This window comes from Mustela putorius, unplaced genomic scaffold, assembly GCF_011764305.1.
Source record: "Mustela putorius furo isolate JIRA1106 unplaced genomic scaffold, ASM1176430v1.1 tig00003875_pilon_pilon_pilon, whole genome shotgun sequence".
Lineage (NCBI taxonomy): Eukaryota > Metazoa > Chordata > Mammalia > Carnivora > Mustelidae > Mustela > Mustela putorius.
The window spans coordinates 6696427-6709612 of record NW_025422026.1 but is presented as its reverse complement, the minus strand read 5'-3'; the positions used below and the strand labels follow the sequence as shown (position 1 = coordinate 6709612).

The window sequence follows — 13186 nt, the reverse complement described above, 5'->3', positions numbered from 1 at the left end:
GGGCAGCCTGGGGACAGGGGAGCCCTTCAAAACCTAAATCGCAAACAGGGTCACTGATCCAGCAGGCCCTCTCCAGCCCCAGAGCCAAGCAGGCCCCTCCCTCCCCTTTCCTCCCTCCCACCCTCTCTTAAAGGTTGACCATGCAGGATGCTTATTTTAGTTTCATTGAACGAAATCGGATTGGAAAACATGGGAGGGAGGTGGCGCACTCGGTATGGTCCACTGGGGGATGCGGATGGGAGCCCCCTCCCCACCTTGGACCAGAGGCCTAACCCGGTGTGCTCTACTGGCCCTGTGACTGCAGGGGGCACCAGTGTCGGGACTATTTCTATGAATGACCCCTGCCCCTGGAGCTGAGCGAGGAAGAGCAGTGTCTGCATTGCTTGCCTCTGTCCCCTGTCCTTGTCATTACACCCATGAGTGTCATCTGCACCCCACTTGCCCACAGTTCCTCCAAGGGGGGGGGCTTCTTCGCCCTTCTCTGGGCTGTTAATTTCCCCTCAAAGTAGCCTCATTCTGTGATTCTCCCTCCCTAAGCCCAGCTTGCAGGGGCTTTCCGTTGATCTCGTTTTGTGAATGTTTTTAGCAGAGAGGGTCCCCCTGGTGTGGGGGGATCTGATTGCTTAAGTTGTCTCCACACCCCGTCCTGAGAGAGGAGAACGCTGTAGGGCTGGCTTGGAGGTGGAATGAGCTTTATTAACCATGGGAAGACCTAGCACAAGCTTAGACCCTCACTTCCTACTGCATCCCCTGCCCACCTGGTCCCTCCCATCCACGCTTCCACCTAGGAGCCCCAGCTGCTATCTCAATGTCTTAGGGGCTCCAGGGGTCCCCACAGGGGTCAGCAAAACTCACATATGTCAAATAAGGCCCCCACAACGTTCTGTGGCTGGAAAACTGTAACTCATCCAGCTCCCTCCTTCGTAACTGCAAGTATAGCATGGATGACAATGCTTAGAAGCTTATGGAAATCTTTCAGGTTATTTGCACATCACTTCTCAGCCCTCTGGGCACGGCAGAGGCTCTCAGACCTTCTACCCTTGGAAGACAGCCCAGTTCTCTTCCTTGGCCCATAGGCCTTCAGGAGCCCGTTTCCCCTCCCCCCTGGGCATCCCAATTCACTTTCCCCTCACCCACCACCCTCCAGCATCTTCCACTTCATTCCCACCTGAGGATCTTTGTCCTCCTAATCTCTCCTGCCTGAAGCTCTTCCTACTTGGCTTTGCAAGGTTGGCTCATTCAGGTCCAAAGGTCACCTCCTCCAGGAGGCCTTTCTGGACCACCTAATTTGAAGAAGATAGACACGCCCACCCCCATGTCCCAGCAATCCTGTGTTGCACTTTCTTTGTCACTTGCCTCTGTCTAAAGAGTGCTGGTTGGTTGGTTTCCTTGGTGGTTGTCTGACTCCCCCTGCCCTAGCCCCCACCAAATCAAAATTGCATGGGACAAGTGCCCATCACACAGATGATCTGTCTTGATCTTCTTCTATCCCCAACACCTAGAAAATGCTCAGCACAGGGCAGGTACTCAGTAAAAGTGTGCTAACCCGACAAATGACTTAAGGCCAGTACTTTTCGAACTGTCTTCAGGGAGTCTGTGGCCATTGTCTGTGATGCCCCACAGAGGCCATAGAGGTAAGTAGAGAGGAACAGTGATTTTAGGGGTCCCCCCAAGTCAGATTTGATCAGAACAACTGTACTTTTGTGTCTTTTGAAAGCCACTGATATGGGACTTTCTACTCTTGTCAGAGATCAGAAAACTGGGCCCTAGAAAGGAGTATGTCCACTAGAATGCTGAACGAAGTAAGTCAATCAGAGAAGAACGAATACCATATGATCTCACTCCTATGGGGAATTGAAGAAACAAAACAAATGAGCAAAAATGAAAAAGGTGGGGGAAAGCATGATGAAGGCAAACCAAAAAACAAACTCTTTTTTTTTTAAGATTTTATTTATTTATTTGACAGAAAGACAAGGGGAGAGAGCATGAGAGGGGAGAAGGTCAGAGGGAGAAGCCAACTCCCCATGGAGCAGGGAGCCCGATGTGGGGCTCGATCCCAGGACTCTGGGATCATGACCTGAGCTGAAGGCAGTCGCCTAACCAACTGAGCCACCCGGATGCCCAAGAAACAAACTCTGAACTGTAGAGAACAGACTGGTGGTGGGCAGGGGAGAGGTGGGAGCAGGCATGGGGACATCGGGGCTGGGATGAAGAATGAAATTTGTCGTGATGAGCACCGAGGGTCGTATGGAAGACTTGAATCACTATATTGTGCACCTGAGACTAATATAAGACTATGTTCACCATCCTGGCATTAAAATAAATTTAAAAAAAAAGAACATGTGTGGCTTAGCTAAGGGTCTGGCAGGGGATGGTGTCAGAGCTGGAACTTGGACCCAACTCCCACTGAACTGGGTCCTTGTCTAAAAACAGCCCCCGCCTGTCCTGGCCCCCTCGGCAGCCCCATCTCACCCTGGCCATGGCTCGGGGACTCTGCAGTGTCAGCACGGCCACCACCTGAGCCAGCTCGGGCTCTGCCACCAAGGGGACCCAGCTGCGGAGAGACATGGCCGCTCTCCACACGCCAGTACCCTCTTCTTAGCTTCTCTTAGTAGCTCATGATGACTCGAGCATCCCGGGGTAACAGCTGCTTTTAGGAATTAATTTGTATTTCTAGGTTCTACCACCTTTGGAGCCTCAAATTCTATCACTGGGCTACTCAGCGCGGACAGTGAGCCTTCTGTCATCTTGTTTCCTTTACCTTTTTCAAGCTGTGGGGTCCTGGTACTCCCTATGGCCTGGAGGAAGAGGGCCAGGCCAGGGGGTTAGGACAGAGAACAAGAGGGGTTTCCCGGCTTTCGTGACTCTGCAGACCACAGCGGGCAAGGCTTCTTGGCCTTCACCATCCATACTGAACAGCATCTCCCCTCCAGCTCGTCTGTGTGCCTGGCGTCTCAGATTCTCCCCCTGGGGGCCTCCCTGGAGCCTGGGACCCTATCCTGTCTCTCTTTTGTGATGGAGGGTCCAGCCCATGGTCTTCAATGTTTTATTCCCAGGCCATTGTCCCATGGAGGGGGGGGGTCAGGTGGATGGGCTCCAATTCTCCAGCTGTGTGACCTTGCCGGAGCTGATTAGTCTTGCATGCCTCAGTTTCCATATCTGTAAATCAGGTATAACGTCTCTGACCTCATGAGTTTGTGGATCCCCTCAGGTGTTGAGGTTAAAATGACATCACTAAACCAAGCTACCTGGCAGGGAGCAAATGCCCTCCAAGCAGAACAGTTGTTAATCATGAATATCCCCGGGCATTCCTGGGATCTGAGAACCTGACCTTTTGCAGAGATGGGTGGGGTGGTCACGTGACTACCTCTGCCTCCCCAGCCAAGTGGGGAACCCAAGAATAGCCTTGTGCTTTTTGCCACCTGGAAGCTAGCAGTGGAACAGGGCAGGTCCCCTGGCAGGGCCGACAGCAGGTGGCTCAGCAAGACCTGTTGTACCAAGCCCCCATCCCACCCCCACCCCGCACTGTGTAATCCCGGAGGATGCCATTCCGTTCCCTTCCATGTGTAGACTGCCCCCTGTGGGCACCACAGCTACAAAGGCTGGACCAGCAAGAAATTCCTTTTCAGATGTTCTAACTGCTACCAACTTGGCTGTGCTTTCAGGAGGTGGGCTGGGGAGGGGGAGCGGGTGCTGGACTCAGAGCTCCCTCCACACACCTGTTCCATGTCCTGTTCCATGCCCTGTCCTCCCCTTCTGGGACTGGGGAACCAAGAAGTCTAACTGTCCCAAGAGAACCTTCGATGGTTCTGAGCTAGCAAAGGCAGCTGAACTGCCTGAGTTGTGTCTCTGTTGAAACGTCAGTGTTTCTTGGTCCTACCTGGACTCTAGGAGAAAAGATGCTCTGAGTCCAGACGGGACCAGAAACCTCAAAGAAAAGTTCACTTCTGGGTTTTTGTTATTAAAAGACAGTTTCCAGACCAGGATCTGGGCTGTTTCTCCCTTCTCCTGGCTCCCTAGAAAAACAGAGAGCCACCGTCATCAATCAGTGAGAGCGGAAGGGGAGATGGAAGGACCTGATGAGGGCATGAGGGTCAAAGAGCCAAACCAAGGAAGTCACAAAGACTGGGTTCAAAGGGAAGATGAGAAAGATCTAGAAAAATCCATCAAGAACAATCCCAGGGCACCTGGCTAGCTCAGTCGATAGAGTCTGCGGCTCTTAATCTCAAGGTTGTGAGTTTGAGCCCCACGTTGGGTGTAGAGATTACTTAAAAATAAAATCCAAAAAACAAAATAAAACAAAACAGGAGGGCGCTGGGTGGGTCAGTCCATTAAGCATCTGCCTTCAGCTCAGGTCATGATCCCAGGGTCCTGGGACCAAGCCCTGTATCAGGGTCCCTGCTCATTGGGAAGCTTGCTTCTCCCTCCCTCTCCCACTGCTGGGCCCCCTCTCTCACTGTGTCTCTCTCTCTGTCAAATAAATAAAATTTAAAAAAAAAAATCCCAAAGCAGGACACGTCTCCACTAAGAAAAAAAAGGCAGGAGAGATTTAGTCTAGACCTGAGAGGTAAAGAAATCTCTAAAGAAATCTCAGTCATCCTGAGGTTGACGACCAAGTAAGGTAGGGCAGTCTCCTTTTTTTAGAAGTGTTTTTAGTTGTAGTCGTAATACAATAGAAATTTACCTATTGTATTGGTTTCCCCAGGGCTGCTGTAACAAAGCACAGCAAAGGGGGCGGTTAAAATGACAGAAATGTATCACCTCACAGTTCTGGAGTCTAGAAGTCCAAAATCAAGGTCTCTTCAGGGCCATGCTCCCTCTGAAACCTGTAAGAGAGAACCCATCCTTGCCTCTTCCTGGCTACTGGTAATGGCCTTCAGTTTGTGGTGTTCCTGGGCCAGGAGCTGGCTCACTCTGATCTCTGCCTCTGAGTAATGTTCTCCGTGCATGCCTGGGTCTTCACACCTGTTCACACTTCTTATGAAGACACCAGTCATACTGGAATAAAGGTCCATCCCAATGACCTCACCTTGACTCGATCATATCTGCAAAGACCCTCTTTCCAGATAAGGTCACATTCACAGGTCCTGGGGGTTAGGGCTTCAGCATATCTTTTTTGGGGGGTGGGGAACTCAGTTCAACCAATGACACCCTTCATTGACTGGTTACTATATTTTGGATTCATGCTTCGTCTCTGAGACATACAGGAAGTTTATCAAGTTAGATAAACGACGTGTTCTCTGATGGGTCAGTGCTTTTATGCTAACCAGAGACTGGATATGTTGAGTAGAAAGGATATAAACCTTTTCTCATGACCCAAAGCAGCAAGAAGCTTGAAGTAGGTCTAATATTCCCATTCCGTAGATGGTGAAACAGAGGCATGGCTGGTAAGTTATCGGGCCAGGGCTGAAACTCGTGACCGTCTGATTCCAAAGTTCATGGTTTCTTGGCTAGTCCATGCCCACAGAGAAGGTGAATTTCTCAGATTGGACCCAGACATGTAATGTAAGAAAGAGAAGCAAAGGGGCTTGTCTCTCAGTCTGGGGCCCATGCATGGGTGTGAGTATACAGATCTGCTCACTCTGGCATTCCATACCTATGAACCTCATGGGGGCTCCTTGGCTCACAGTCTCCAGGAGCACCTTTGGGAGAGAGACATGAGCTGGGAAGACCTCGGGCCCAGAGTCTGTTGAACCCTTAACTGCGACAGAAGAAAATTCTGACGGTCAGTCCATTCTCAAGAATTTTATAGTACCAGAGAACTTTCTTCTCTCCTCTACCCCAGCCCCAGGCCCTCCCCCTCCCCCACCCCACCCTTCCTCCACTGGCTACCACCTTGGTCACTGGGGAGTTCATTGTCCTGAATGTAGATTTTTTTTTTAAAGGATATAAAATTTCCTTTTATTTTTGGAAACACTTTTTCTCTGAAACACGTTTTACCATCCCAGAAAGTTGAGGGACTATAAACACTAGACATGGGAAAATAAAAATCTACTGTAAACCTAACACCCAGAGATGACTAGAGTTAAACTTAGGTACCTCCTTCAGGTCTTTTCTCCCCATGAATAGATACACCCAAAAATGGAATGGCGTTGCATTGCACGTAACATTTTGCCCATTTGCTTTTTGTGTGAACGTGTTTCCAAGTCAGGACGCAGTTTTCCATAATTAGAATATCCCGCGTGCCAGGCTCTCTATGGGACACCGAGGGAAAACACAAGGAGGAGGGAAGTCTGCCCTGTCCTCGAGGAGAGCCCGCAGGCCAGGTAGGAGAAAGTAGGAAGCAGAGCGCCCCAGGGCCTCATCCTAGCACGGCTGCTGTCTGTGCAGCTGTGGGTGAATTTTCCCACCCAGGAAGGTGGGCCCCACTGCTCCCACCAAGCTCAGATAGGGCTGGGGTCTGAGGCTGAGTTATGGTGCAGGGGTAGTTACCGAGAGAGAGCACCCTTCGCCAAGAAAGTCTACAGGCGCTCCCCCCCCACCCCACCCCCGCTCCCACTGTATCTGTGCCCCAGCAAGCCCGAGACTCAAATTTGCTGCTCCCGGAATCAGCCTCGGGTCCCTTGTTCCTCTCATGGTGCGAGCATCTTAAAGAGCCAAGCCTGTTTCTAGTTTTAATGTAAGTACAGCTCCAAAAACATGGCCTTCTAACAAGCCCACTAATGCATCCGCTGCTCAGATAATTAACCCAAAATTGAAAAAAGGACCATTGTGTTTGATTCATTGAGGGGGAGTGTGAGGGGCCCCAACACGGTGCCTTCTTGGGAATTTTCAAGAGAAATGTTAATCATACCTGGTTTCTCCTTTGCTTTAGAGCCCAACCCCAGGAAGACGCAGGCATTCCTAGATGCCAAAGGCAGTGCCCGGCAGGGCCCTGTGTGCGGGAAGGCCTCCTTGACCATAGAGAGCACTCCAGAAAAAAAAAAAAAGGGACCTGTCCAAATGGAATAGTGCATAAAGATCTCTACATACTGGCACAGATAGGGATATTGATTTTCCTCCTCAAAGGGAAAGGCAGTAGTCAAATTCGTAGAGACAGAAAGTGGAATGGTGGTTGCCAGGAGCTGGGGGAGGGGAAAATGGGAGTTGTCTTCCAAGGGGCACAAAGTTTCAGCTGGGCAGATGGTGATGATGGCGGCAGGGTCATGTGACATATGAACGTACCTCATGTTACAGAACTGTAAGAAATATGAACTTAAAGATAGTGAAGATGGTAAACTTTGTGGAGCGCCTGGGTGGCTCAGTCAGTAAAGCATCTGACTCTTTATCTCAGGTCAGTCCTCATCTCTGGGTCATGAGTTCAAGCCCCCCAATGGTGTTCCCCATTGGAGTTACTAAAAAAAAAAAAAAAAAAAAAGACAGTAACTTTTGTGTTAGGCATATCTTACCACAATTCTTTTTAAAAGAATTTGAAACAATAACCATGCAAAAGGAAAGGTGGATTTCTTGTGAGGACCATGTCCTTGGAGAAACACTTGGAGAAGCACCTGCACCTGCGAGGAGCCCGGAGGCAGAGGACAGTGGGAGTCCTTCGAAGGTGCTTTCTGGAAGGTGGCTGTGCTGGCTTCCTGTCGGGAGGCTATTAGGCCCCATAATCCTGACAGCTGTGCAGGGCAGAGTGGCACAGCCAGAGAAGGCTGGCCGAGCACTGGGGACATGCTGGAGACAGCTGGAAGGGGAGGAAACGGGGGAAGAAGCAGAAGGTCATGCCCGGGCTCATGGCTCTTGGCCAACTCTTCTGGAACAAGCTGAGAGTCAGAGGGGGTCTGTGAGGGGCTCAGAGAGCAAGCTCTTCAGGGCTTTCAGCCTTGTTCTACAGCCCCAAGGTGGCTGGGTGCTCTGCTCCAACTCTAAAGCTTAACCCCATCCATGGGAAGACTCCTTTCGTGGGAGGAACTCGGCAAATGTCTGTGAACGGAAGCCATGCTTTAAGGCTGGGTCCGTACATGGTCAAAGGCCTTTGAACAATGAGAATGGACTCCTGACAGGCTCTGCCCTCTGCACCAAACTCCATTGCTAGCATATACGTGGGAAGCAGAGAACAGGTTAGCCACTCCCTGGCTGTGGGATTTGAGGGAAGTCATTGACTTGCTCTAAGCCTCCGTCTCCAGGACCCCCTCTCGGGATGATTGTGAGCATTGAATGAGACAACATCTTTGTTCAGACTGCTGTCGGGCACCATGCTGGCTTGGGGGCAGCTTTCAATACAGGGTCATTTTTAGAGGATGTAGTTATCAGTGCTCAGGCATGCAGGAGACCCAAGGAAGGATGCGCCCAGTGCCCACTCCTGTAGGCACCATCTCCTTGCGGAGACAGACAAATGCTGCAGGCCATGTGTGATCCTGCTTTAATGGAGGAGGGTGAACTTGGCCACAGTGGGGTCCTGGTGAGACTTTCCAGAGGTGGGGGCCAGTGACAGCTAGAGAAGAAGCTTCGGTTTCCTTCTGAAACACAGCTCAGATCAGGACATTCCTGAACACACACACTCCCCAGAGCCTCCCCATCACCTGCAGAAGGTGTAGGTGACTCACTAACCTAATTACAGGGGTCCTTCAAAATGTGGCCCCGTGGCCCCGTGGCCCCGCATTGTTTGTAACTTCATTTAATCCTACACCAGTTGGATGTACTCCTTTCTCCATGCCTTTGCTCATATGATCCTTCCCTCCTCGAAGGCCCTTTCCCTCTCCCATTGGGTCCCTGACTGTCTATCAAGGCTCAGCTCAAATGTTACCTTTTCCTCAGAGCACTCCCAGGCCTCCCAAACAGAGTGATTTCTGCATCTTCTCAGCTCCCAGAATTCTCTCAACCAGGGAGACCTTTCCTCGTGGGTTGTAGGATTTATTCATACATCTTCTCTCCCATCCCACACGGTGAGCCCTGGGGGCGGATACGCATGGGCCCATCCCTCCGTCCTCCTCAGCACCCACGACAGAGTTTGACAGAGGAAAGAAGGGAGGGAGGAAAGCCAAAAATGGCTGGAACTTCTCCAGAGGAAAGGCAAATAATTATTCCTTCCACATGAGAGCTGAAAAAGAATCCTCTGCTTTTCAGAGCTCATGCTCTAAGAAAGGGAAAGGAGTGTGGGTGAAGGATAGCCATAAGGGGAAGGTGTGACTCTTGATCTCAGAGCTGGGAGTTCAAGTGCTGTGTTGGGGGCAGACATTACTTGAAAAATCTTAAAGAAAAAGAAAAAAGTGAATGAGGTGGGTTTTTTTCTCTAGTAATCCATTTTCTTACTTACTCTTGACTAGACCCCGGGACTAAATTTACAGAACCCGAGCGTCTGCCCCAGGGAGACAGTGGCCCCCTGTTTCCCACCAGCCACAAGCCAGGCACCTGGCCGTCTGCCTGCCCAGGGACTCGGCTGTCACCCCAAACACCTGATGGCCCTTTCTGACAAGCGGGCCTTTCCACCGGGACTCTCGGCTTCCAGACACCTCTACCAAAGATCATTTTGTAAACCTGGGCTCTGTTCTCAGCTGGGGAGGCCACCGAGGCGTCACACTGGACCCTCTAGCCCCTTCCCAAACCCCAGCAGGAAGGCGTTCTCCGTTCTGCCAGGTTGGCGGTGAGCACCGAGTGGAGGGAACTCAGCTCTTGGCCCAGGATCCCTGCCCCAGAAAAGGAGCTGTGCCTGATGGAAAGTTTGGGCTGAAGGACACTCCCTTCCAAAATCCCAGGTTCGATATTTACACATCGTCTGAAATTAATGCAGAGAAAACCTCTAAGTGCCCAGCTGGAAGGGAAGTCTGAGAGCAGGAAGGGGTGGGTCCCAAGTCCTAGGGTTTTTTCCACAGAGAGAACAGGGCAAAGCTAAAAGTCCCTGAGTGAGTGTCTGGGAACCATTAATCGTACCATGTACACCTCCACTTTAAACTGGTTTTACTGGGAATTTGCAATGGCGAGTGGGGAAAGGTGGGCATAACGGGGAAAGGTTGGTGGTGTTGAATTTTTCCCTCCAGTGCTGCCCCCCTCCTTTTGGGGCCATGATGGCTGCAGGCACCCAGCCTTTAGGAAGCAAGACCGATGGCCAACCTTTCTTCTCAGCTCCCGGACTCAGCCTCCCCCCACCAAGCCTCTTGTGAATGCAGCCTTTATCAGATGCCAGCATGGCTCCAAGTTCTGTTTTGTCCCTGGATCTTTGGAGTCCCTCCCCACTCCGTACACAGCCCTTCTGCCCTACCCCTGGTCCTTTCCCAGCAGGAGAGGAACATGAATAAGTGTTTCCATGGGTGATGTATGAGTATTTCCATGGACTACAGGAATGCTCCCAGCTCCCCTGACAGCCCCTGCTCCCAGGTACCCTTTCTGTGAGGGCTTCTCTTGGTCTCCAAGGCTGAGGAGGCAGGAATATCTTGAAATCAGGTGACATCCAACAGTTAGGATCAGTCTTAAGCTCACCACCCCTTGCATTCCCAAACTTAATCCAGTAGGGGCATCGCCCATGCATTAAGAACCGTCCATTCACGTATTCGATGAACATTTTTTATTTACCTGCTGTGTGCCAGGCACTGTTCTAGGCACTGGAAACAGACCAGTGAGCAAAAGAAAGTCTCTGCCCTCACGGGGCGTATATTCTGGGAGGGGGAACAGATCATCAACACACTCGAAAGGATGATAATTTCCAATAATAATATAAATAAACAATATCAGGGAGGCACCAGGTGGGGGTGAAGGAACAGGGTGATCAGGGAAAGAACCTTTGGACTGAGCCTAGAATGTTGCAAGGTGGCCAGCTAGGAAGAGATACACAAGTGTATCTTGTGTATACCAGATACCAAAAGGCCCTTAGAAGGAAACAAGTTGGGGTGCCTGGGTGGCTCAGTGGGTTGAGCCTCTGTCTTCAGCTCGGGTCGTGGCCTCAGGGTCCTGGGATCAAGGCCCGAATCAGGTTCTCTGTTCAGCAGGGAGCCTGCTCCCCAACCCCCACCCAGCTCTGCCTACTTGTGATCTCTCTCCGTTAAAAAAAAAAAAAGGAAACAAGTTTTTGTGCTTAAGGGGGAGCTAGAATATGGCTGGAAATGGAAGTAGGAGATGTGGTGTAAGCAGAAATGGGGGCAGATCACGTAGGGTCTTGCAGGCCATGGGAGAGGAAGGCTGGCTTTCACTCCAAGAACATTCACCCTGTGCTCCTGTGAAGTACCCAGGCCAAGCTTCCCTTTGCTTCAGCTTTCCCTTCTGATTGAAGCTTTCAGTGGGATACAAGCTCCCTTTCTCCCCACTCCTCCTGCCAGCTCCCCTGACGGGATCAGACTACCTGGGGGACATAGAAACTTCTGTTTTGTGATTTGGAAGGAACAAGAAGAAGTTTAGAACATGGTTCCCTGCCTCTCCTCTTGACTGGAAAGAAGCCATTTCCAGAAGCCTCCCCCAGGGATTTTCTGGCCGGAGATGGCAAGAAATTTGCCCAGCTTCACCCAAATAACAAGTTGTGGGTCAAAGGTATGAATTCAGGTTGTATTTTTAAGGTTTTCATCTTCTCCCATACTGCATTTTCCCCGGACAACTGGAGCAGAGACCACTTCAGGGAATTGCCTAGAGCCTGCGTTCACAGTGGACCCCAGAGAGCAGAGGAAGAACAGCCTATCTCTCGTCACAACAGATCCAAGTCAAACAGTTATCAGCTAAAAGTCCCTAGCAAGGACGTTTATCAGTGGGTGAAGGAGATCAAGGCAGAAAGGCCAGAGAGGAAAGAAGTGGTTGTCTTCTACAATATTGTATGTCTTCCGTGCCCTGACCAGGGTCTGCTCCTTCCAGTTCTCTGCTCTGCTCACCCCTCACCTCCATAGGCAGGGCCTTCCCCTTCCTACCCTGCAGGCCTTCAGCAAACCCAGGCCCGCTTTTTTTTTTTCCTTTTCTTTTTTTAAACTGTGGAACCAGTAAAACCTAGACCCTGGCTGGGACGGTGAGGTTGGCCACAGACTGGCATTGGCAGAAACAGCTCCTTGGGCTAATTTCTGAAGCTGAGTTCAGAAAGGGCTTCCTTCCCTTAGCTTCCCCCTCCCTGCGATCAGGAGCATGAGAAGCAGCAAGGAGCTGGCCAGCGCTTCCAGTGGCCAAAGGTGAGGGTGGGACATTAGAGCTCCTCCCTACCAATGGAAGGTCCAGGAGTGGGTCAGGACTCTCTCAGTTGGGAACTCACACTCACCCACAGAGTGGACCCCGCATTAGTGATCGTCAAGGGTTCCAGATGCTTCAGTGACAACAGAGCAAACAACAAAACAGGAATAAGGAAATCAAAGATATGGAAAAAGACACACAGAATAAGGAATAGGAGGAAGAGGGAGAGAGGAGAAAATACAAAAAGAATCTTCTCATTCACACACAAAAAAATACCTTCCCAAGGGGCGAAGGCTGTGCTGTGATTCCAGCTTACAGATGGGAAAACTGAGGGCTTCCATGAGTTCCCCAGTGAATTAGAACAGAGCTAGGACTGGGATCAGCTGCCTGCCTCTCCCTCTCCATACATCCCACCATCAATTAGCAGCTGCACTTGGGGTCACTCTGGCTAGAGGTGTCCTTGGTGTGGGATCGCTGACCCATTCTCAATGCTGGGCTTGAAATCCCAATCTTAGGTGCATATGTCAACACCATGACGCACAAAGGTAGGACGGGTCTTGTCTGTAAACAACAAGAAAAGAGGCACTGTTGTGAGATTAACCCACAGATAAATGATCTGCTGGGGGCCAGGGGCTGGGGGAATGGGTGGCTTTGGTCCTTTTAAATCTCTCCCCCAGGACTGAAGTCATGGACACAGAGCCACTTAGTGACTAATCCTACTGGTCAACCAGTCTACCAAATTCAGGCATTCACCAGTAAGTAGGAATCGAATACCATTTTTTGTTGTTCCCAGCGTGGCATGAATTAATGTGGAGGGAATTCTCTTTTTTAACGTAAGCCTTGACTTTCAGCCTTAAGGAGGTCACAGTGTGCATGGTGAGGCAGAGCTAGCATACATAGGAGAAAACCTAGGTGCTAACATGGCTGTAGCAGCAGTCCTAGTCAGGGGAGGCGAACCAGCCTGGTTCTTTGTTTAGCGTTAGATACCTCCAGTAGTGTGCTGGTAAGCCCACTCCCAAAAAGGCAGGGAAAGCCAAACGCCATCATTTGTGGTGTTCCCTCATTTTCCGCGCTAGAGATAGTCCCATGACCAATTTCAATCTCCCAGTGTGCCACCATTGAACAC

At 50.7% G+C, this 13186-nt stretch overlaps 2 protein-coding genes across 5 annotated transcripts in view; one reads left to right on the top strand and one right to left on the bottom strand.

Annotated features, from left to right (window-relative positions):
• The window catches only part of LOC123388109, a 110542-nt gene extending 107974 nt beyond the window's left edge, over positions 1-2568 (bottom strand). The window contains exon 1 of the mRNA XM_045067218.1: positions 2473-2568. Coding sequence (XP_044923153.1) covers positions 2473-2568 — 96 coding nt within the window. The remainder of the gene's footprint in view (positions 1-2472) is intronic.
• ACAN (aggrecan) overlaps positions 1-13186 on the top strand; it is a 60002-nt gene that overhangs the window by 7824 nt on the left and 38992 nt on the right. The window lies entirely within an intron of this gene.